General features: G+C 37.1%; 1 protein-coding gene across 1 annotated transcript in view; it reads left to right on the top strand.

Moving 5' to 3' along the window:
- Positions 1-26,762, top strand: part of astn1 (astrotactin 1) — a 277,794-nt gene that overhangs the window by 130,395 nt on the left and 120,637 nt on the right. The window contains exons 14-15 of the mRNA XM_068339866.1: positions 619-813; positions 9,018-9,145. Of these exons, the coding sequence (XP_068195967.1) occupies positions 619-813; positions 9,018-9,145 (323 nt within the window). The remainder of the gene's footprint in view (positions 1-618; positions 814-9,017; positions 9,146-26,762) is intronic.

The raw sequence follows: 26,762 nt of genomic DNA, 5'->3' as shown, positions 1-26,762 counted from the left end.
TTGGGACAGGAACTACACAAGCCAATTGGCTTCTACCAGTCAGTCTTTTTTTTTTGTATGTTGTCGATGTTACAAATGAAGGTGAAGGTGAAGGAGATAAAGTCTTTTGTAATGACATATGATAAAAAACTAATTAAATAAATAAAAACCATGAAATACGTAAAATCCGTTACGCCCTGAGTGTCCCCTGCCTCACACCCTCAGTTGGCTGCGATAGGCTCAATAACCCCACGACCCACGATAGCGGATGAAGCAATCATAGAAGATGAATGAATGAATAAATGAAAATTAAATGTGTGCATCAGAAACAAGGTGACACTGATCTTTTTCTTCTCTGCTCTTATCCTCACCAGTTATGTTATATCCACCAAGCGACTACAACTTACTGAAATGTGACTGACTATTTAAGTTGTTGCTTTCAAGTTTCCAAAATAGTCTGATCAGACATTCACCAAAACTACATGAAAAAAATTCAACTTAAGAAGACAAAATGCAAGAACAGCAATGAACAACAGCATAAATAGTAATTAAACAAACATAATCCAGCTATCGCAGAGGGGTGGACAGATGAAGGTTGGAAATATGCAAATAAGTGACTTGAAACCCCTGTTGTTCTAGGTGTATTGAAGACTACAAACGCGGTCCAGATGGGAGGTCTTGCCTGCCACTGTCTGAGGCCTGCACTGAGGGAATAGACTGCGCAGAGGCAGCAGATATCCCCGCTAACCAGACTGTCTTTGGAGACCTTTTCTATGGATACAACAATCACAGCAAAGAGAGCACCTCGGGACAAATCCTCAAAGCAACATTCAGGTACGTACAGGTTTTATGAGAAGTGGAACCTGTGAGACATTATTGAATTTCAATAGTGAAGCAGCTTGGTGGGGCTGGGCTTTTGGCTCAGGCACTAGAGATATATATCATTTAACTATTTCTTTGCATGCACTCTGTGGAATTGTTTTGTTTGAAATAGTATCTTGTGTAAGATGTTTGTTTTAAATTGCTTGTTTCAGTGCGGAGGTGCAGATGCTACTGAATATTCACTTGACATGTAACCTGTGTTCATCTCAGAAATAAGCAAAATACTTAAATTCAAAATTTAAGCATAAATAAAACACATTGGTGGTCCAATTGTGGTAAATTATGCTTACATAAGTTTTCATTTTACCTGACAATAGACCTTTAACTCATTCTGTTATGACTAGCCTGCCTTGTAAATGTTAAGCATGACTAAAATCTTCCTTGGCACATTATCAATAACAAGAGCAGACAGCACTTTGTAGATTTTTCTGAAGTACACCGGCCATCTATATATTTCATATTTGCTTAGTGATTTAATTCCAACATTGCATGTGTTGAAAAAACCTTAACCCTTTAATGTCAGGTGCATGATATTTGATACACTTTGTTTTTAAGAATTTTGACACTTCTACCACATAAGTGTCATTGTTTAAAAGCCTGATGTATACAATCAATGTGAAAAAATTCCAGATTTAGCAAACATTATGCAGATTAAAGCTCATATGTAGAAATGTATGGGGCTTTTTAGACAAATTTGTCAGAAGGTTCCATTAAGACCTCATTTTCTAAAAATTTGATTTTTTTGGCAATTACTTAATGGTTAAGGCTGTAAATGGTTAGCAGGCTATATTAATTCCTTCTAGCTAGTTGTATTTGTCATGGCACTGGTGTAGTACCTTTAAAAGTGCAGGTGCTTATTCTACAGAAGATTAGCAAGGAACAATAAGGTTGCACAGAGACAGGCTCCCATCACATTTGATAGCACACTCATAGAAGATGTTTATCATTTGTGTCCAAACAGAAAATTATTGAAATGAAATTCATCTTAAATTAGGGGTGTTCACAAATCCCATTTCCAATGATTGAAAAAGTGTTGCTAAACATATCCAAATATATTCATGTTAAATTACGAGGGTTTCGCAAATTCCATTTCCAATGACAGAAAATCTATTAATCACATTCAACACTGTTGACATTGTAATGATACAAAGTTGGATGAAAATTAAACATTGCTATCCATTAGTTTCCTTCTCTGACTCATTAAAACGCCTGCGTTGCTCCAGTCAAATCATGTTTGGTATTGTCAGTGTTTTTGACTTTTGCACTTACCCACAAAATGTGAAAACAAGAAATTAGTCCATTCAAATTTCATAAACTGATCAATATCTGTGGCTGTTCTTGCAAATCTGAATGACTTTCATGACATTCCTTCAAAAAAGGAAGTGGTAAAATCCCACGAAGTAATTTAAATCTTAAAATCACCACACTAACCCACTACTCTACAACAGAAAATTCATTCATTCATTCATTCATTCATTCATTCATTCATTCATTCATTCATTCATTCATTCATTTATTTTCCTCACCGCTTCATCCACATGTGTGGGTCTCGGGGCGCTGGAGCCTATCCCAGCTGTGCTAGGGTGTGAGGTGGTGCAAACTCCAGGCATGATGCCTGTGCACCGCAGAGCCACACAGAGGCAGACAAACACGCACACACTCCCTCCTATGGGCCATTTGGAACGACCAATTAACCAATGAACCAAGCGCATGTTTTGGAGGTGGGAGGAAGTCGGAGAACCCGGAGAGAACTCACGCAGACACGGGGAGAACATGCAAACTCCACACAAAGCGGGACTCGAACCCAGAACCGCTTTGCTGTGCGGCAGAAAATATTTAAATAATATTAATGTACTACTTAAGTAGAGGTAGCACTGTACTTCTTTCTAACCTGAATAAGAACTCTAAACCTGGTGGAAAAGCAAAACAGGCAGTCACTGAATTTAGTTTAAGTTAAGGTGCAGTTATTCACTGTTCCACTGTGCTGCCTGTAGAAAATTGTAAAAAATCAAAGAGATATTGTGTTTTTCTCAGTGTTTGGTGTGGGTAACAATACTTTGAAGGTAGTTAATTATCGTTGTCTGCATGCAACCAGCAGCATTAGATTTTGTTTCCCAGAGGCACCGCATTCTCTTCGGGATTCACCACTGCAGTCATGGAGAGGGAGGTGTAGGCAAAGCTGGAAAGTTCCTATCAAGAAACTAAAACTGCAATTCTCTTGTCTCGTTTAAAAATGCTCTTAAACAAAGAGCGCCAAATGCTTCTCATGTAAATGAGGTGGTGAATGCATATGTGGATGAGGAAAGAAAGCTCCTTTGGGAGAGCTAGTTAATGGGAAGATTAATGATGAGAGATGGTTGCAAATGAACTCAACCCAACCAGGAGCCAATGTGCTGAAATTTAACCTTTTTAGACCAAATGGCCAATTGGAATGTGAAATGAAAAACATTATGGTAAGAGAGCATTGAAAGTGAAAATGGAAGATCCGTCTATGGATACTGATTAATATAAAATAAATATTTTATTTCAAATCCCTACTTTTCTCTTCATGTGTTTATTTTGAAAGTGTTAACATGAATAAACAACAAGCCATACTTTTCAAGAGCCAGGAAATGACTTCTTTCACAACAGGTCAAGTCGTGATAACACATTGAATTGGATTGAATTGGAGTGAAAAGCTTTCTGAGGGATTCATGTGGAGGATTGCATTTGATTCAACTCAAGAACCATAAAATTGCCACCATGCTCTTTCTCTGTTCACAGCGTTCTCTCTACTTTCTACTTCCTGTTTCCTGTTTGTGTTAACCTTTTAGCCTTCCAAATACAAACAGTATTGCAATCTTTCTGAAATAAAAAAAAACAAAAAACACATTTTTAACAATAAACTTGGTCTTTTAACATTATTAAGACTTCTAACCTACACAGTGCAGAACAAAAGCTGTGCCTTCAAATAGAGGGGAAAAAATTGGATTAGGTTTTGAAATATGTTGCAATATTGTATATGTTATATACTTTGACTAACCGTTAAAGGTCAAGTGGAGTACTAGTGTCTGTTTTACAGTATTTTATCAAACATTAATTTAGTGTTTAATCTACCTTTTTACACACTATAAGTCAAATTATTTCTTTGCTACACCGTGCCCATCTTATGAGCAGAATAGGTTCTGTTCATAAGCTTGTTCATAAGTTATTATATATGTACAGTAATTCCCCTTTCTGCCACAAACCCTACTGAGCAGTGCTGCTCCATACGTGGATCTCCAGCACTCATCTCCCTCATCTCACCCAGTTCACTCTTCCCATTGTAGATTGAAATTCAGCATTTAACAGTTACTGACTTATTTACTGGATGCTGAATCTGTGTTTTCATTGGTCTGTTAGTAGGAGAAAGACACTAGGAGAGACAGTAAGCAAGTTAAGTGCTTTGCCTGGTTCAAATAGTCTGAAGAGTACATTGTGAAAATGTCACCAGCTCATCATAAAGTCAACACAGACAAGCACAGTGAGTCATTCACTCTTACATTAAAATTTATATAAACTTGCAGTATACAGGTATACATCGGTTTATATTGTTTCGAGTTACGCTGTTCCGATTATGTCAGTTTTTTAAAAAAAACAAAAACATTGAAAATAAAAATGAAGTTTACATCATTTTACTCAACTTTGTTTGTCACAAATATATTTTTTATATTTTTTATATTTTTTCTATATTTTTTCATATCATTAGCCTGTATTGACATGGGATAGGCTCCAGCAAACCCCATGATCCGCAAAGCAGAAGAAGCAGCTGCAGATAAAATGGTGAAATTTTTTCTGTACTATATTAATAAATAAAATGGTTTTTTTTATTTCGTATCAGCCATATATTATCAAAAATGCATTCCTCCGCCTCACGCCTAAAGACAGCTGGGATAGACTCCAGCTCCCCGCGACCCACGCAAACGGAGGAAGTGGTTAGGAAAAATGAATAAATGAACATTCATAAATATAGTTAAGTACAGTACTGGGAATGACTATTTTAGGGTGTTGGGGACCATTGTATTTTATTATATCTTTACAGGAAGCACATGTAGCACAACTTCAGAAAAATGCCTCCACTCCCTTGTTCTGCAAAAAAAAAAAAAAAATTAGTTATACAGTAATACAAAAAACCTCAAGCCAAGTTCAAATTTTGATTTGTAGTCGGGAGGTTTTTTTGTTGTTGTTTTTTTGGGGGGTTTTTTTGGGGGGGGGTTACTTGGTTTGGATCAGTGATAGATAGAGAAACAGGGGAGTAGCAAATGGTGCGATCAGGTGACCAGCTGCATGATACACATATGTACCTACAGTGTATAAATGGGTAGAAAACGGGCTGGACTAGTCAAGTGTACACACAAATAATTGCACACACACTTACACAGACATACACATGACCAAAGCTGGTGTGCTGGCTACCTGTTTACTGGACAGTCAAGACTGTTCAGCCATATCTTCTGAGCACATCAACACACACACACACACACACACACACACACACACACACACACACACACACACACACACACACACACACACACACACAACTGGTTTGATTTTCTCCATGCAGCATGACTTCCTCATGGTTCATCTGTTAAGCTCGTTAAACTCAGCAGCCCTGAAATGCGTCTCATGTTTTTCAGAGAGTGAAGTGCACCCACCCTGCTCATGCAGAAACCTTCTGTCTTGATGCACACCAACTTCCTGTTATATTTTTCTCAGATGCAAAGCTTATTTCTTTGATTTGCTTGGAGGCTTAATTGTTGTCTTTTGCAGGATACTGGTGAGGACACAAAATGTTTTTGTTTATATAGTTACATGAAATATGACCATCCCCACACTGGAAGGGGGTCCGATCAGTGTGACATGGGAAGAGCACCGGGCAGGAAATGATCTGGTTTTATATTACAGAGCTCAGTGACAGGGTCTCTGTCTTCCTGTGTCTGTGGGAGCCAGGGGACTACGGTAATGAGATGTTAAAAAGCTAACCTCCTCTCATTACTCTTAACACTGTCTTTCCTCTCCTCCTCCTTCTATTCCTCTCTCACATATGACAGGCTCATAGCAGGTTTTAATGAATATTTTAGTGCATTTTTTTCTCATTTTGGAGGCTTCCTGGGATCGATGAAGACCAAGGTTTTAGATGACACCTCATCCTCTCACCCCCACCATCCTTACCACAACTAGAATAATTTTTGGAATTCTGTTCATTTGCTTGTTTAATAAAATACAAAGTGCAGCTACTAGACTAGGTTGGATTGTTGTTTTGTTTTGGGTTTTTTCTGAACATTAATTTCATTGATCATGAATAATACAAAAATCTTTAGTCTTCCCTTCTTCCATCATCAGTCCTGACCCCCATCAATTCTCATTGAAAGCTATCATTTTACACTAACATTGTGAGGAAGATATAAAAACATTTTGGAAAGCGGGGCGGCACAGTGGCGTAGTGAGTGGCGCCCTCATCCAAGTCCAAGGTCCAAGTCCATTCTATGCAGAATAAATTTGGAAAGATGTTTTACTGTTGATTACAAGTGGCCTTGTTTTTAATGATTTTCCAAAGAAATAACAAGTTCATACTTCTTTGGAGAAATCCTATCTTGCCGAAGATGTGTAATTCTATGACAGTCCTCAGACATTTATGTAGGAAAAGAAACCCAGTGAAAATGCACATCAAAAACATTTGTCCATTACCAAATAGTTTGGCAGACATCTGGGGCAGACTGATGAAAACATGGTTGCCAATCTGCACTAACTAACGGCCTCTCCGACTACCACCAAACATTCATACACAAGTTTGAGTCACTGGAGGTGAGGTGGGTAAAGTGTCTTGCCCAAGGACATGATGGTAGAGAATGACTTTGATGGAGCAGGATTCAAACCTTGAGCCACAGCTGCCACAACTAATCAAATCTCGAAGGGCAACTAAGCTGTGTGAATGCACAAGCTGACGATACATGTTTTGTGCATCTTTCTACTCTTCATGGAGCATGAAAAACTAATCCCAATTTTTCTCCTTACCACCCACCCATACAAGCTTTGTTTCACATTGTCATTAGCTACCTTTTCATTGCTTATACGATCCTAGTTTTCTTCTAATTACCATTGAACCCCTGCACAGATAGCTTGATTGGTGCCATATTATGCTATTTATAGTGCAGTTGGTGGCTTCTCTTGTTCTGAAGCTTTGAAAATGGAATGTTTTGCTGGATATGTAGCTGGAATTATAATTAACACCTTCACTTACTAACTTTTTTTTAATAATGTGTAACAAAAAACATAAATATATAAATACTGTATATGTATATATTAATATCAGGATATATAATAATAATAATAATAATATAATAATAATAATAATAATAATAAAACAGTGCGCCGCCGTTACTCACGGGTAATGCGTTCCAGGAACCACACGCGATTAACGAATTCATCGATAGAATGACAGACTGTTAATCTTATTATTGACGGTAATTTAAATGTTTATGAACCCTCCCCATACTGATATTAAACCACCTTCTATCTATATTACCTTATCGACTGTTTAAATCATGTTTGTGTCTCACGTAAGTCCAAGACTCACGAAACATAGCACACTTCCGGATGCTGTCAGCCAATAGAATGCACGTACGATATCACATGATTGTCAACCAAAAATCCACAACGAGGTGAAGTCGCGAGTGTTGATGCACGAGGGTGCACTGTATTAATAATAATGATTTTTTTTTTAAGCTAGTCTGGGAAATTAAGAGCACACTCTAGTGAATTCTTCGATCAAACGCTTGATAATAACAATAATAATAACGTTAGAGTTGTAGATAAAAAATATGCCTAATATTTGTTTTTGCTTAATGTCTGTTTTGTAAAAAAGGGAAAATATGTCTAACATATTGTTAATGATCAACTTAATAAAATTTATCATATGTAAAATATGTGATTGGGTGGACTTTTGGGTTATGCTTGGTGCATGAAAAAAGGGTAGAGCTTCCAGTAAAAGCATTTTATAAAGCAACACGTTCCGGCTTCCTAATGCAGCTTCTAATGTACATCACACCAGAAAGGATGAGGCTGCAGTCAAAGTAGTCCAAGACGATGGATCTTTACACAAGTAACGAACAATAAATTCTCATCAGTTTTAGTCCTAAGACACCTGGTTGCATTAACGTGCAGATTTATGGTCGTCATTCTGTTGTGGAACCTTGTTGAGAACCTTGCTGGCATTGAGACAAAGAAAAATGGAGTGGGAAAAAAATGAGTGAGTTCAGCCAAAAGTCACTCACAGCAACAGACAAATGAGGACGTCGGCTCTTCGAATGAGGATGAGTCATGTTGCAGGAGAGCAATCAACATGATGAAAAATTGTTAGTGTCTTTGAAATTTTATTGCATTGTACAGTCATGCATAATTGTTAATATGACTTGATTTTCCTGCAATGACATGCCTAGAAATATCACCTTTCAGTTTGCATAAGAAGGTTGGTTATTACATTTATTAATACACCTATCCATCTCTTACCCACTGTGTTCCTCCCACCTTCATTAATTTTCTTCTGGCTCATTTGTACAGTGACTGACAAGGACAATTCTGCTGCAGGCCGAAATTCCCATAGGGATATATGCAAAAGCTTAAGAAAGGATGTCAATTCAAAAATGTGTACAAAAATCTGTAACAAATAATACAAAAAACGTGCTTCAATAATAAAATAAACAAGTAATACATGAATTGCAAGCAAGCAGCAAACACATGAACAATGCTAAGAAAACACACAAAAATTACAAAGTACTCTGTTCTGCTTAGAACTTAGAATAGAGTCGTGAAGATTCTCTGTCGTTGAAGTGTTTATATGTGACTTTGACACGGACAGTTAAATATTTTCCGACCTGAAATGATCAATATTTTAATACATTTATATTTTCTTACAAGCTACACTGAAAGAAGTGGGATTACTGCAGTACTATATATACCGTCAAAGTTGGCCCTTTATCTCGCCGCCACCTAAATATATCCTTCATGATTGTACTTTCTTGTCTCTTTCCAGACTCCCTACTTGCCCGTTTGCAGTCGTTTTTCTTCTTCCCCGAGGTTGGATGAGTGAGTGCCTCTGTCTCTAAATCTTATGTTCTTGTTTCTCTCACCACCAGGCAGAAGAACTTTGCCCGAGGCATCGAACAGCAGCTTCCAGATGGCATGGTAGTGGCATCAGTGCCAACAGAGGTTCAATGCCACGAGGAGCTGTCGGACCCCATACCGGACCCAGAATACCTCACAGGTGTGGAACTAGATTTCATAATTCACTGTGCTAAATAACAGCAGTGTAGCAGCACTTCATCACTGGCATGTCAAAAATCTTTATTAGTCCAAACAAATAACAATAGTAAAATAATAAAGTATGCAATGCCAAATGAGTATATTTTAACAGGTATGGTGGCTGGGGAGTCTCCAGTGCATTGGGTGAAACTCACCCAGTCCAGTAAATTGCACGCATAGTGATCCTGAGATAAAGGCTTTTATCTAGATGTTAATATTTTTGATATTGAAAAATCAAAGCGGATGTAACGTATCTAAATGTGATCATTGAATTTCTATTTAATTTGCAATGTTTATCATTATAAATTGCACATATACAGTATACTATCAAGTCATGAAAGGCGAAACAAAATACATACCAGTTACGCTCTTTATCAACTTTAATAGGAAATTGTTATTGAATCTGAAAATTAATCCATCAACAAATTGTCAACATCCTTTTTGTCTTCACACAGTATCCTTTGTTTTAATGTAATATAATACCTCCTTGCAACTTGCTGATGAGAAAAAAACTAAGCATCTATGGTGTGGGGGAGGTGTCTATCTCAATGTACCTACACTTGCCTGTTGTTTCACTTCACATCATGTTTAGTGCTACAGTGTGGGTAGAGTGACACTTAGGAAAAAGGTACTCTCTGCAATCAATAAGAATATGCCAACTAAAAAAAATCAAGTGATGTGATGTCTGTTGTAGGAGTATGTACAGCCTTATGCTCACACATTTAGCCATACTTTCAACATTTCACAGCAGAAACTGACATTGCCACCCAAAAGGGTCTCTTCAATCAATGTTATCTTAATTTAAGTACAGTTGCTTCACCTGAAATACACACAAGTCAAGTATATATCAACAACAAGTACTGGTTCCACATTTGCAGTAAGAAAAATTGTATTACCAGTAATTAATAATAAATTATCAAAACATTAATATTAAAACATTTAGAAGTGGCAAACCAGCATGAGGCTGGAATCATAATAGCTATGCACTAACTGGGACTACTTAATCACTTTTTTCAAAGTCAGTGTTTGTTCTTACCATTCATCCAACTTGACTTGCCTTACTCCCCGGAGGTATTTGGCTGTGGTTTACTTCCTCACTGCATGCTCATGGTTTCCATTAGCATGTGGGATTGCAAGGTGTTTGTAGCTGTCCTGGATGTCTCCTATCTACTGCGCACACCTTCAAGCCCCAGCACCATTGATTTGATTACTGGGTCTTGATCTGGGAACCTGCTGTGGTTAGTTCTAAGGTCCCCTGGTCATTGGTCATTTGTAATCCTTCTTTCCTAGATGCTCTGCCAAAATTTTTCCATTTCAGCTTTCAGTTGGTATCACCTGTTGCTGTTACACACTTGCCACTGAGAGTATACCTTGGCTGGTTGAGTGAAGAATATCTTCTTTATTCTTGCTTATGCAGTAAGGATATCTGTTGGGGCTTGGTACCCATTCAGTAGTAAGATATGGTAGCGCGAGTTTGTCTCTAAATGGCGTAAGTCGAATGTTTGTACATTGAGAACTATCTGTATTATACTGTAACATATTTCCATAAAATGTTTAATTTGTGTTGCCTGTTGGCCAAGCTTATCCGGGGTTCCAATCTAACTGCATCCAACCCTCCTCACAGCATCAAAAGCAGCAGATTGCAGGATGGGTTCATCACTTGCATTGATGTAATAGCAGAGATAGGTGGCCAGGCATGGCAACATTTCAAAACCAAAGCAACAGAGGTTACGTCCAACCTCTTAACCAATCAAATGTCAAAGGATCAGTGGTTCCAACTTCTGTTTATTGGAAACTTTAGAGGATGTGAAAGCCATCTAATCTAAATGATCTTTTGCAGTCATGTCCCTGAGCTCCTGTCCCCCACTTTGAGTGTACAGCTCAAACCATTTAAACTCTACATCGCTCCTGGGCTTGAAGAGCACCTGACCCATAACAGAGAGTAACACAGCACCACTATTCCTTTGAGATGGGCCTTTGCAGCGGCTACTATTGAATAATAACTCCATGACTTGGGTTACCATTTCATCGTAACCAGCAGAGTGCCATAGTAGCATGCAGCATAATCTGGGTAACAGTGTTATAGGGTTTCAGTGCTAAAAATGAGCTGATGCCTGAGGCTAGAAACTACATGAAATTTGCAATATGGTGGTCTGAAGAAAAATTATGTGAGAAACGGAAATCTGAGGATACATGAGCACTTCAACAACTATTGTTCAAGTGGTTAATTTGTTAATATGTACAAAAACAAAAGATGCTATGAATAAGACCAAGAATTTTCCACAGTGGTAGCAAAAATGTAATAAATTTACATTAACTTTTCTGTTGTTCATTCCATCTAAGCTCATTTTGGTCTTTTACCACAAAGCACATACAATAGTTTGTCCCTTGACATGTCATATTCTTGTCCATTAGGAAAATTGAGAAGTATGTAACAATAAATGAGAAAATGTTTCTTTTATAACTATTTATATAGCCCCAAAATTAAAATGCCTTAGTGAGTCTTATAGCGGCACAGTGTGCACATTGTGTCCATAGAGCCCTGAATTGAGTTGGAGAGGGAACCCTCAGGGAAAGCATCAGAGAGCGGATCACTCTCCCACACATGCAGCGTGTTGATGTTAAGTATAAAGTTTCAGCCAGCAGCTAGTAAAGAAAGGACCCCTGAAAAAAATTTATATGACCACAATGAAATATCACAATGACTTTGAAAAAGCAACACAAAGAGAATTAGTGAAGAAAATATATAATTTGCATAATTTGCTGTCCAAAAAAATATAGATATGAAACATGAACAAGCAATGATCCATAATGGAGCCACATGGGAACACTGATCCAGATCCAACATCTGAGGCAATAACACCCAGAAGAGAGAGGTTCCAAGGTGGCCAATGCTTCAGTGAAGCAAGAGCCAGCAAGTTATTTTTGCATAAAGTCTGGAAGCAAGGGGACGCAGTCAGCCTGGACATTTTCAAAGTAAAAAAAAAATCTAAATGCCAAGTCACTACTCTTAACTCTCCTAAATACACAAATATTATTCAGTTTTCCATTTTAGCTGTGTCCTTGTCATGATAAATAGAGTGAGCTGCACATAATACTGCCAAGCAAGGTTACATTTCGAGCTTGCAATATTTTGTAATTGCATAAAGGTGTTATTGCAAATGTCACTGTAATTTTCAATGACATTTTCCAGCTTCAAAAACAGAACACGCATTTTCCAGGTTTCCTTCAACTCAAAAAATGTAAAAGCCAAAAAAGGAACAGGAACACTTAAGATATTTAGTATGAACATCATTGTAATAGACACAAACCGTGGAGGAAATCACATTTCTGTTTGATAATCCATTAGAAGGATGAAATAGCCATTGTTCTGCTTTTGGATTTAATGTCCCTTTATTATTTTCATCATATTTGTTACCATATTACCTGCCTGTCATTAAGAGTATGAGGATTTCCACTCATATGAATGTACATCGATGTTACAGATTAATTTTAATATTAGATATAAACATGTTTAAATAAATTTGGGCTTCTGGAAGTTTTAAATATATATATATATAATATAAAGAAAGACTGAGTGACTAAAGACGAACATAAAGCAAGACTACCATCTTGTTAATGGCATTATTGAAAGCACAGGAGCAGAATTTAGAGAAACAAACAACACAATGTCTACTAAGAAGTGACAAAGTTTAAATATTTACCCACAAGTCCATTTGATTTTATTCAACACAGAGCTCACAATATTTTTAAAAAAACAACTGGCAATATATGCATGTAAAGTGTTTCTATTGAAAAATTTTCTCAACAGCTACATCCTGTACATGTATTTTGGTCATCTTCGCATATGAGGTTATAGTGATCATTATATTACATTGGCTGTCATACACTCACTAAACTTGTTCTTGCACAGTTTTTGCAAAGTCCCAGTTGTATTACAATTAGTTCAGCAGAGGATAAACTTGTTTCAGTTTTGAAGTCTTTGCCAGAAAAATGGTGGCACGATCCACATGAAGTCACCTGGGGCATCTTCTCAATTTACTGCACATGTTGTCTTGGCCTCCATGTTTCTACTGAGTGCACAAACACAGTCATCCAACAAAGCTCTCTTTGGGCCCGGCTACGTGGACTGCAGCCACTTTTACTTGTGTCTTGGCAAATGTCTGCATTATTACGGTGCCTGCCACTAATTGTGCAGCTCAGGTAATTTTCCATGGGGTAGACTTACATGTGTAGATGGTAAACAAGAAGAACTTGAATTGAGCCACAATGAGCACACGCCATCATTTCATCCCACACTGATTTGTAAAGGGTTTACTGCTATGGTCAGTGTATTTGTCACAATGTCAGCACTCCTTGTTCTAACCCTCTCTGGCCCTCACAGGAGTAAAATCATTCATCTTTCTATTCATCTCTGGGCTTGGAAGCCATTCATCATGAGGCCAGAGACCTCCATCAATTAGTCTAAAGGGAGAAAGAGTGTCAAAAGAGAGTCTTTTGAAAGGCAAATATGTCTTAATTTAATTGGAAAGCAAGCATGTTCAAGGCTGCTAAGCAGATTTCCTTTAAGATAGAGCTTGAGAAATAATAGGGGAAAAAGAGACACATTGAAAGAAAAGTGAAACAGAAAAGAGAAAGAAGCGTGGAAAAAATACAGAAAGACAACAATGAAAGTTGGTAGGGGACATAATAATAGCAAGGAATGAAAACATAGAGGTCCTTTGAAGTGAATGAATGAAAGCAATCTTTTGCTGAAATATCCAGGCAGGATATGAGCAGGATATGAGCAGAGCCAGTACAGGGACGATTGGTAAAGGTTAAAGGGGCAGCAGGCTGGACTTGAACTCTTCTTGTCCTCTAGTTGTAACAATTTAATGACACTACATCTGCTGTACAGACAATACATGTGTCTTTCAATGCCTGTGCATTTCAGCTCAGATGGATGTAGCAGAGAATGTCAGAGGTGAAATATGCCCATGCCAGTCACCATATCTTTGCAGCTGATAATCTGCCATTAAGCATCAAAGCACAGAGTCATTGTTATAACTTTGGAGCAATGGCTGACAGAAGAGTTCAGGTACTCTGAAAAGCTTCTGAAGAAAAATTGTTCTGAAGAATGTTTCCCACAGTGTTTTTAGAAAAATGTATATGTTTCATGGGGAAGTTGGTATGTTCAGTGTTCTAGAGTATTGCTATCAATGATAATTATTCCATGGCTGGATTACCGTTGATAAATACCTGGCAGTCACAGATCCTGGTGATTTCATTATAGATCCTCAAGGTCCTTGGGCTTTTGGAGGCATGTGTGAGTCAGGATTTGATGAGAGTCAAGAAGGGCAGATTTGCAGGTTAATGTGACCCTGGGCAGTTCAATGTGTCAAAAATTTAGCACTGTGACTTTTTTTTCAGAGCAGAATGCTTCATACGACTACATGGGACTTGGTTAACTATAATTTGTATGTCAGGGTGAAGGCTGTGCAATGTTTTGGACTTAGATGAATGCAGCTGTCCATTTTCTGTCACCACTTTTACTTTGGAGGGTCATGGGTGACTGCAGCTTATTCCAGCTGACATTGAGCCGGAGGTAGTGCATCTTCTGCAAGTCATTGTTTCACAGGAAAGAAAAACGACCATTTGTACATGCGAACTATAGTAGGAAGCCACAGTCTCATAGGTAACCCTTGCAGACTCACAAGGAACATACAAACCAGAAATTGTCTTCTTTTTATTCATCTTCATTTAATCTCTAAAATAAAATATGACATAAAAATGATTGAAAATTCTTTATATTTTCATAGTATTAACCAATTAACCTGTTTCCATACACTCAAATCAGTAGTGAGTCATTTGTTTTCAGTAGAAAACATTCCTGAGCTCTTGAACAGGATTTACTGCTTTATTTTAGTTTTCAGCATCATATCATGGTAGTTGTCAGCATCTTGACAAATAATAAAGCACTCTTGTCAGCCTGGCATTGCCCCCAAAGCCCACAGAACCTCACACTAGATTACATATTGATAACAGCACCTCATATTTGATTAAAACCACCATAATACATGAAGAAGGATTTTTTTTTTTTTTAATAACAAGATCTGTCTTCCTGCATTGCTGTGGATTTGATCACAGGAGCATCTTGCTACTGGCAAAAATTTTGTTCTTAAACTGAGTGTGTCCGTGTGTGTGTGTGTGTGTGTGTGTGTGTGTGTGTGTGTGTGTGTGTGTGTGTGCGTGCGTGCGTGCGTGCGTGCGTGCGTGCGTGCGTGCGTGCGTGCGTGCGTGCGTGCGTGCGTGCGTGCGTGCGTGTGAGTGTGTTTTAGGAATAGCTATTGCAAAATGTGACAACCTTTCATTTTTGAATTTTCTATTGTGCTTTTCCCGTATGTGTGACACCTCACCAGGAAAATCCTTTTATGATTATTTTTAACACATTTCATGGCTTGAATATTAGGTTGAAATGTCTAAAATCATTGTAAGATGATTTTCAAACTTTAGAATTTGCCTTGACATTTGTGCAGAAAGGTTAAGACACAAAGTTAAATGCCAATTGTTGCAAGCTCAGATCTTATCCATTAATAATACATGGTTATTGGTCTGCATTGCAGTTTTGTGTAATGAGTATCATTACAGGTACTGAATTTTAATATTAACAACCTTGATTAGATTTGAATTGATCACTCCACATCTTGAAATTACTGTATATTCATGAATTATAATTATCTTAGCCTGAGCCAATGGAGTCTTCCTCATCAAGGTCAGCCTTTGTGTCACTGTTTTCTATTTGTCTTGTCATATTCAACTTGGCCTCCCCTCGGGTCTGCCCAGCACTCCTCCACACACTCCCCATGCTACTTGCCTTTAGATATGTCAGTGCTGAGATGCCACATAATCTATATTTTATAAGGCCTTGATATAATTGGTTGCAGTGATGGAAGGTCATGCCTCCAGGGGGTGTTGTCTTCCAACGATAGGTTTCAAGAAAAAATCTACAAACGAGAAAAAATCTACAAACGACAGCCCTGTCATCAAGATGTGAATAGAAGTAGAGGAATCGGTAAGTATGCCATCTCTGTTTTAAGGGGAATGGAGAGATTATGCTGGAGCACAGCGATTATTTGGTATATATTTACTTTGAGAAAAATGCAAACCAATACATTATTCAGCACTGACACTCATTTTGGAGCAGATTTTTAAGCAAAACAATAGTCACGGATCAGAGCTGATTTAGAATGAGGAACATTAAACTAACATTTATATAGGTGGGATTCTGTAACAATAAGCAAGAGTACTTTACATTAAAATGTATTTGTTTGTTTATGTATTTATTTGTTGGCTTTTGTTTAGTGGACAACATGGGAATGGCTCTATGACTCTATAACTCATAAGTATTTGTTTTGCTGTTTATGAAATCCAAAATAATGTTTGCAGTGAGCATGTCCTCTTTACAGCACTTAAAAGTCACCAGTTTATCATTAAGTCGTTGGGGTTTTTTTGTTTTTAATTTTGACTTATACTTGGTTTTTCTAATTTTCCTCCTTTTCTCTGTTTTCCAATGCAGTTTTAATGCGATTGATTGACAAGGATCATCAAAATAACAATGATCCTGTAAGGCTGGAATGGAATACTAAAAGTATATTATTCAAAAGCCAGATGAATTTAGGTTTAATCTGACTTTCTTCTCCTTTTCTTCATTTTTTTATCATTTAATTATTGAATCATCTTTGATCCAATTTTTGTTGCAGTTTTGAAACTTCTTTGCATAATGACATCAGATGGCTTAGAATTTTATGCGGTATTTGAGGCTGTACCACAATAAGCTTTCATCATTGCAAATTAATTTAACTTGAACAATAGCATATTGTGGTGTATTTATTAATTTGAAAAATGAAAAAATACATTAAACACCACGAATACAGGAAGCAGAGAGCCTGAATCAAACAGACAAAAAACGAAGAGGGTAATGTTATTCATATTACCAGTTAATTTAATTTGGTCACCTATTAACACTTCTGGTGGGAACGCAGAGGAATAAATGTCAGGCATTTGACTAACTTTAACATTAATAATACCTGATAGAATATACCTCACCCACGAGCGTGTTAAATACATTTTTCATTTACAGTGGTGGTTTTCGAACACATTTTCCTATGAATTCCTAACATAATGCATGGGACTCTTCACATGCTTGGCATAGGTGGTGATATGGCATTAGAACTGGGAAGAAAATCACAAAAATGTGTCTGAATATCTTTATTGTATCTATTTTGTAACAGTGCTGGTTGAAAGTACAGAAATACAACCTTGACCAGTTATGAAATAAGTTTTGATCCCAAATCAAATTTATTTTGGATTGTTTTCATGACTTTACTGTCGCTAGGAGTCACTGGGGCTCAAGATATACCAGGCTTCATCCAGTCAGAAGATTGATAGTCCCAGTCAGTGGTAGCTCTGTTCCTTTGATGGGCGAGTGCATGTGTAAATGAGCGCAAACTACCATGGGAGCCTTTGAATATGAAGTATTTATGAACCCCTGCTCAGGAGTTTAGCCCCATGCATGATAGCCTCCACCATTATGTTTTGCGTGGGTGAATGGAGTATGTTTTATCAAGTCATCTGAATATTTAAATTCAGTCCACCATGAATGCATTTTTATTTTCAATAAATCAAGTGTTCCAAAAATTACTGATCTTTAAACTCATGGATGTGTCACAGAATATATGCTCCAAATTACAATAATGACATCTTGTCTCAATCTATTCAGCTGCTAGTTCGTTCACATCCCTTTTTTATTTTTAACATATTAATTTATAAATGTTGAGCATGTCCATAATGACACAAATTCTTAGAATAGTTCTTGGTATTTTATTTCAATTTTAATTTGGTTAGACACATCTGCACTGCAGTTTTCCTCAGGGTAAGAATTGGGTAAGAAATTTCCTTCACATAAAGATAGTAAATGTATTATTGCCTGTCACATATGTAGTGGACAAAAATATCAAAGAAAGTATTATTCTTCTTCCAGGGATTTGATGCAGGCAAACAGTTTTCTTTAGTAGACAAATCTTTTGAAAGAAATATATTTTCAGTAAGATAAATTTCACTAAAATGAGAATCATTTTCTGTGGTCCTAACCAGCTGGATAGTCACCAATGAAATATCCCTATGGTCCATTATAGAACAAGTCTGTTAATCAACAGCTGCTGTTTGGAGTTCATCTTCAGAGGTTGATGAAGGGTGTCCTACTGTCCTTCATTTCAGAAGCTTTGTCATCATGTCCCCCTCCTTTGATCCTCTTCCTACTCAGGGGAAAAATGAATTAATGGTGACAGTAGCTACTTCAGGTTTTTTCTCCGGCCTTGTTACGGTATTGTCAGACAATCACAAATACAATATATTTTTCTTTCACTACAAACCATAGAGGTGATTGCAACTCGACTGTGCTATGTTTTGACCTGATGTGCTGCACTTTATCTACACTCTCCCACTGAGGGAGTTGCAAACAACACTTTTTGTCACTTTGCTTTATGTACTAGATCAGTTTAATTTTTTCATAGTCTCAATGGGGCTCTTGTCTTTTGTTCTTTTCTGTTGCTCACTTCACCTCTTTCGCTTTTAGCCTCCATCTCGAATATATTGACATGATTCAGAATTTAAAAGAATATATAGCAGTGATTGCATACAGTATAGTGATATGAACATTTCATATAGGGCAACTAAAAAGCAATGCACAACAAAAAGATGCACTTAGCCTTGTTCAAAACTTCATACTGTTTTTCAGATTATTATTGAATGATATTCCTCCAAGGTCAGTAAATTGTTCACGTAACTAGTGACGTTTCAAGAACCCTAGGGTTACAAAAAAAAGGTCAAAGAAGGAACGAAATTCCAGAACTGTTTCCTATAAATTCATTTTGTACGTTTTGTTTTTTTTGGGGGGGGGGTTGCCATAATAGTTAAACATGTTTGTTACATTTAGGCTGATTACTGGATTTTGGTTAATGAGGGAAAATGAAGTGATCCTGTCTGCGCTGGTATTTTATATACTTACTATATAGTAAATCCTCTCTTTTTCTTTATACAAGCAATTGGTGTGCCTCAACAAAAAAAATTTTTAAAATGTTAGAGTGACATGACATCCTGTCACAATGTAATAACTGCTACAATTTTGTGGTGGAGAGGGTTTTGTACATCTTTAGAACCATGTTTTGCTAGTGAACAGGCTTCTGTCTAAAAGACTTTTGAAAGAGCAGTCAATTCACTTTCACTGTTAACTGTTAAGAAACCTCAGTTAATTGATTAAGGAAATGCCTAATTTTTGGTGACTTTGCCACAATAAATGGTTTGTTTTTCTTTTATGTGATTTCGAGTCCCATTTGCACCCAACCTCTCCTCTAGCTGAATTGTTTGAAACGTCTATATTAGGAATGTCAACTTTGCATTTTTCTCAGCAGAACACTTTATTTTTAAGTTTTTCAAGTGATTTGTCTGTCTTCTTACTGCATTTCTGGTTTTATGGTTGCGGAGGAAGCGTAGCAGACTTTGTATCTACAGAGGCTAGAAAAGCTCTTTCTGTGTGGGGGAGCTGTACACATCCTCTTAACCTTCAGAAAAATCTATCTCAGTTCAAAATGTATTAATTAGACTGAAAAATATTTCTAATTAATATTTTTTTAACTGTCCTCTGTTGTATAACATCTTCATCATATATGTATTTGCTGCCCTTTGAGAGTTAATTGCATTTTATATTAGTTACGTCAATAGGTTTGAAGACTTATCTCCTGCCAGGAGGCTTTTTCATTTGCTGGAATTTTATTAAAATTAGCTTTCAATGTAAATGTATGATTTACAGCTATTTCTGTTTTCAACCTTTACTCAAATATAACATCTGAAGCACAATTAAAATTCAATTTTGAATACAGGCCCTCAGTGGTAATCACATTAAGGAAGGGTTTTAATTTATTCCCTGATGCTGGTTAATTACATTGAATAGCTGAAGCCATTTCCTGTGTTAAACGTCAGTTAATTATCTGACAACATTGGATGAGATAATTAATACAGCTGGGGGCCACAGCACATTGCCAGAGGGAGCGAATTTGGGCCCACTGACATAGGCCTGCCTGCCTTGTGGCAACCTGCAGTTTGGACGTAATGAGACTTAGAATGTCCCTCCTCAGACCTCGTTTTTAAGGTTTGAGAAATGATTTCTCTGCAGAGGCCATTCAAGTGCAGCAGGACAATGCCGGATGGATAAATAATAATGACTCCTGTGATCCGCTGTGCAGCCAACCTCTCCATCAAAGGCTACAGAGGTTTAGTTGTTTTTTTCTTTAGAGGTAGGCAAAGGACACATACAATACCATCACTTACACCTTTTTGCCTCTGAACAGAAAAATTCTAACACACATCTAAACAGAAGAAACCCTGAAGCATGAAGCTTTTAAGTATGTGTACTTTCCATTTATTTTTTGAACTCCTCAAGTTTAAATCAAACTGTTTTTATTAAAAATAATTAATGATTACTGTGTGCTCACTGTCCTTCAAAATAAAAGCAAACCTAATGACGTGTATAACATAATGCTAAACTTTCAGTATCTGATAATAATCTCAGCTCTGCCCAGCAGCATTACACTCCTGCATAATTTTCAAGTAAGTATGTTACTTGGACAAGAATATTTAGTCTCTCCAGGTTCAAAATATAAATGCTACACCCATTCTGGTGTACTGTATATTGTAGGGCCACCGAATAAACACAAGGAAGATAGAAGGGCTTGAGACAAAACCATTTTGTCTCTAATCATGGTCCTATATCTTTGCATATCAAATTATATGTTGGCTCAAAATTATCATATAACAGGTGTTAACCTGTGTTAATCAGTGTTTCTTCTTGGACATAGCTCTGTGTTGAAAATATATCAACGAAAAGGGTTTTTTGCTAGGTTGTCTGGGGTCAGCACAGCTTTTTCCATTTCCTGTCATTTGCTCATATCAGTAATTATTCTTCATTTTCGCATTCTAATAAGGAAAAGGAAGTTCTCAATGACCGTGACCAAGAGTTTCAACTGATAGTTTAATACTTTTTATGACTGGATTTACTTACAGAAAGATATGTGTGTGCAGCAATACATCCAGCGAAGAAGGCTTTTTGAGGCAGGCAGAATTCAGTGATTCATAGTTCCACCCAAAGTGCCTCTCCCCAAGTCCCTTATAATTAAAGTCTAAGCATATGGCCTTGTGACCATGCAATCACAACGCTATCTGCCTTTTGTGCTACTTTTTTGGCACCTACTTTTGAATCACTTGTGATAAAGGTCCCCTCAGTCTTCCTTCATCACAGTGGAAATGAAGATCGTGTCACCTTGAGTTGTCAGTGGCCACATCTGCTTAGCCTAATTACAGCATGTTTGGCCCTGTTCATTATGTGTGAGTGTGGTTTGTTAGTAATCAGCTATTAATCATAAAAAAAACATTAAATTAAAGCCACACCTACTTACTGTTTAGAAACAAACAAAAAAACATACTTGGTCACAGTAAGTTTTTAATTTGAAGGGACAGGTTAACGCAATTGTAATGTGTGCAATACACTCTCGGAATGTTTACATTTTACTTATTTTTCTACTCCTTTCAACTTTTCCCTTCAGGGGTTGCCACGGCCAAAGACTTTGGCAAAGACTTTAACCTAATGTCTATTTTTATTTCTCGAATCTTTTTTTATATTAGTTTGATGTTCCTGTTGGATCACAGAATGGGCTTGCTGTATAACTCAAACTTCACCCCACCCCTCACTTTCTTCACTTCCCTAACTCACTCAATCACTCACTCAAATTCTTTAACCCTACATCATTCATTCCAAGATTTACCTGAGAGGGAAATGGAGCACATACTGGGCTAGTTAATGGGGATCTATGAGCCATAAGATTACTTTCCTACCTGAGTTCATTCATATAAATCTTGCTTAGAGAAGCAACTGAAGTAAAGCATTTCCAGACAAAGTTACAGATGTCTGTTGGGTGTGTTGATGAGCTATACTACAGCTTTGCTCTTAACTTTAAGCACAGCCCAATGGGACTGTCTCATATGTTAGCATAAATTCACAGTATATTCATTGAGTATTTTATTTTATAATTTATTTGTTTATTCAGCAAAGGATTAAATGTGTAGACGTGAAATGCCCACAGAGACAACAAACAACAAAAAAAGAGGGAGACGCGCGTAAGCCGCAGTGCTGCTCGGCGGTGGTTGTGGCAGAAAGGGGAACTGCAGTACAACAGTGGCGGCACACGCTTGCTCGTATCTCTGAATGTTCATAAGTGAAATGCTCATAAGTTGAGGGCTGCCTGTATTGTGACAGTATCCAATCAAACACTGGTGCTGTCAAAATCTCAGTTCAGACCAAAGATGCACATCAGGATTTAACTGTTTCAGACGATTGCATGGTGTAATTTTATAAGTAACAGATCATTTCAAATCGTTGTTTCATTTGCCTTCGCAATCACTCGCTCTGTCTCAAGTATTTCATTTATTTTAGAGATGTGCTGTAGCACATAACTTATTCTAATGCTCATTCATATTTAAAATGTTACAAATTACATTCAGAAACGAAAACACACTGTTTTCTCTTCAAAGCCTTTTTTGTTTTAGAAACAATACATATATTCTGTCTATCTATTCTTGTCTGGTAAATCTTCTAAATAATAATCAGGCTCTACGGGGTTTAAAATGGGATTATTTACAAATAACAGTTTACTGGGAGTGTTTCACAAAATTGTGTAATACACCCTGTGCTTGTACACAACTGAGCCGGGGTTGTTGTTTTTTTGTCAGTTTTCATAAGAATAAAACATTGTCTTCCATTGTATTCATTTATTTCTTTTGTAATCCTGTAGTTTTCTTTGTTGAATAGGAAGAAGGTTATGTTTCTTATCAGAGTTAGATTAAGATTTCACGTCATGTCAAAATAATATGAAAGTAAGTGAACAGTTTGCTCCAATGTCTGACTTTGTGTGCCTCTTTTGGTTTTCCTGTTGGCTTGTCATCTGCAGCATTTAATTTTTCTATTTTCCATATCTCCGTAAATTTTTGAGCAGGGATCGGACGCACAATGTATTTATGTGCATGGGGACATTTTCAAACATCCAGACTGGCAATATTTTGGGTCAGGTTGAAAGTTAGTGCCGACTATAAAGACTATAAACTACCTGTAAGAAAACTCTGTAATTCCTGCTCGTTATTTCTTTCTTTTTTTAAATCATTGACAAGGTTGTTCCATTGTAAGAGTTAAATAATGCAGGAACAAAAGTTGGCTGGATTAGGTTTCTACCTGGAAGTATTAAACGTTTTGTTGACTGCTGAACTGTGAATGTTTTGCTATCTGATGTTAACTATTGGTTGATTGAAATGTAATAAATAACGACTTGTGCAAATTTGAGCTTGCGGACAACCTGTCAGAACCATTTGTGTTCGTAGGTTGGGGACGACCAGTGTAAGAGTTTTATGACATTGTGTGCAGACGACTCACACCTTGGGACCCTGAGGACAATCATACAAGAAAGTCATTCTGTGTGACAAGCTGCTGGAAAATTAGAAAATGGGTGTGCATGAAGAGAATGACTGAAAAAGTCATACCTTCATGCAGCTCACCTGGCTTTTTCATCTCTCTATTCTGACAGTGAAAAACCAGACGGACAAGCCAAAATAAATCACATAGCCAAAACTTGGGAATTGAACTGTGTTTTTCATTGAAGGTATCATATGAGGACTGGAGACTTTACATCCCCAAGGACCATTTCACACCCTCTTTCACATACCTGGAATATTGATTCAATTTTACTTTGATTTATGAATAATTGCTATGCACCCCAAGCCGAAGTTTGAAGAATATGTATAGGCAAGTCACTGAAGAATTGAAAGGTTTTTACCATTCATTTGTAGGTAATTTGTACTACATGAAATTCTTTGTCCTTCAGACTTTTAACATTTGATATTTCCATTAGTCACACTTAGCCATATTACACCCTCCCCCATTATGCAGTTAATCAACATCATTAGTATTGTGAATTCCATTCAATGCATCAAATGCAAACTGACAACATTTTCGTTCCTCTTTTCTTTTCTTTTTTGCACACACTGTAAAGGAAACATCGTTTCTCTCAAGCTAGAGTGCACAGAAACATAAACAGATGTCCATCTGAATTAAATCAGTTTCATCAGTTTTTAATGAGCAACTTAACCAGCAGTTATACACAGGGTAAGATTAATAAGTTTTGGCAGATTGCAAGCAAATTTTCTTAAATTATTTGCCATTTTTCATTTGGAATTTAATCATATGATATTTAACATTCATAAAATTCTAGCACTGAAGGTAGTGTAATTTACAATCCAGTTCTGTCATTATTGATGCCTCCATAATATTTGTTTTACATGTACAACTATTGCGTCTTTTATGAAACTATATTGAATTATCTTATGTTCCAAGTTCCGCATCTTTGTTGGTGAGTGGTAATAATCAGACAGAGGGAAATGTCAGCACAAGTAAAAGAAAGCAGAAGACATGAAACAAGGACTCTAGTACAAAACAAGACAGGAAATAATCGAACACACAACTTAGGACCGTGGCATGTCACTGTGACTATATTACTGTATTTGTATTTATCCCATTCAAACACATATTCTGATATTACTGTTTTATCGTGGAAATTCCACGGGTTCCCGCTAGTACTACTTATTAGTGGACATTTTAGCAATCTTCCATCCCTATTTATTTCCCCAATCTTTCGTTGATTTATTTCATTTACTGCTGCTCATCCCAGTTGGGTTTGCATGGACAGCATTCTCAACAGAGAAGACCAAACCTCCCTCTCTCCCACCCAATGTCTCCAGCCCCCCCAGGGAGTTGTTCCCAGGTAGGAATCTGGGGGTGTTGTAACCACATAGCTGAACCACCTCTGCCAAATATTTTCAATGTAGAGGCGTTTTACTTTTACATCCTGCCGAATGACTGAGCAACCGCTTGTGTCTCTGGCCTTATTATTTGGTCATTGCCAAAGCTCATGACCATCTGCGAGGTAACAAATGTATATTAACCGTTACATCAAGAACGTCACCTTGTAGATTAGCTCCCTTTTTATCAAATAGATCATAAATGTAAGTGATAACTTACATACATTGAATTTTTTTAACATGCTGCCAAAACAACAAAGCAGTGGAAAACATTTTTTTTAAAAGCCATTAGAGCAAATTGTCAATGGTGATGTTTAAAAATGTACAATAAAGACACAAATAACAAAATACAAGGTTGTATTATATGGATGTTATAGATGTGTAGTATACATAATTATGTTTTAATCATTCAGAGTTAATAGTAAACGTTCAGATTTTTTCTTGCTCTCTATAGAGTAGCCTTCCAAAATAATGTGTTTGTCCCGAGGAAAGTATAAACATAACAATACTATTGGAACAGGAATCAACTGTAATGACACAGGTTATACGAAGTAGTTATTTGTCAAAGGATTGAAATATTTACAGTATACAGCCCAGCCAAGTTCTACCAAGCTAATGCATGGCATTATGTTTTAACAGGTAGGTCAAAATAAGGTATAAGTATTGTTTTTTTATACTCTTTAAACAAAAACAAAATGGATTCAATGTATGTTTGCAATGTTTAAGAGTGAGGTTTTATTATGAAAGACATTTTTGTTCCTTGTATTTGAACAAAAGATATCAGCTGAAGTACACAGTGCAGCCCTGACAAAGCTGCTTCTCTGAAGGATTCTGGCACCGACTGCATGGAGAGTGCCTGTGAACTTGGGATGTTTGCAAAGTGAAGTTCAGTCAGATTAATCATTCTGTTAGACAATGAGAGCAGAGCACCCCAGGGCTAAAAGGGAGACAAGGCCTTTCAGCAAAAAGAAGAATACTCAGCGCTACTGTATACGTTTTGGGCTTGTTATTCATTTTCACTTGGGGAGGGTGAGGCGGGGGCTGGGGATCTGGATAGGCTGTGCTCTCGCCCTCTCTCTGACGGGGAATATATCTGTCGTTCCGGGGAGCCATTTCCCATAAGAGGGGATAAATGGATGTAGCTGAAGGTGAGGACAATGCAGGAACATCACATTTAGAGGCTTATTCATCAAGTTCATAGTTTGTATTGGACCCTTGCCAAATATTGCGTTTTCACAACACTGTTGTTAAGGAACTGTTACTGGCCTTGTATACCACCCAGCACTTCTCATATGTCATGTCTAATTTGTGTCTTCATGTGTTTATGCTTTAAAGAGGTGATCCAACTATGCAGTTACTGTCTGTATTAGACTCTTTATTGCCAAAAGTATTTGCTAACCCATTTAAATTAAAGAAATCAAGTGTTCTGGTCACTTCCATGGCCACGTGTTTATAAAATCAAGTACCTAATCATGCAGTGTTACCGTTTCCAAAGAAACCAGGCACAAGAGTCAAAGTGTCACAAAATCAAAACCCTGTGTTCAGTCTGTTTTCAAATTCAGGAAAGCAGAGAGATTACACTACCAGGGGGCTATCTAAACTCGTAGTCAATTCCAGGGGGTCAAAACCAGATGATCAGAAGCAGG

This window comes from Antennarius striatus, chromosome 18 (assembly GCF_040054535.1).
Source record: "Antennarius striatus isolate MH-2024 chromosome 18, ASM4005453v1, whole genome shotgun sequence".
NCBI classification, from domain to species: Eukaryota; Metazoa; Chordata; class Actinopteri; order Lophiiformes; family Antennariidae; genus Antennarius; species Antennarius striatus.
This window is presented reverse-complemented; position numbering and strand designations above follow the sequence as displayed.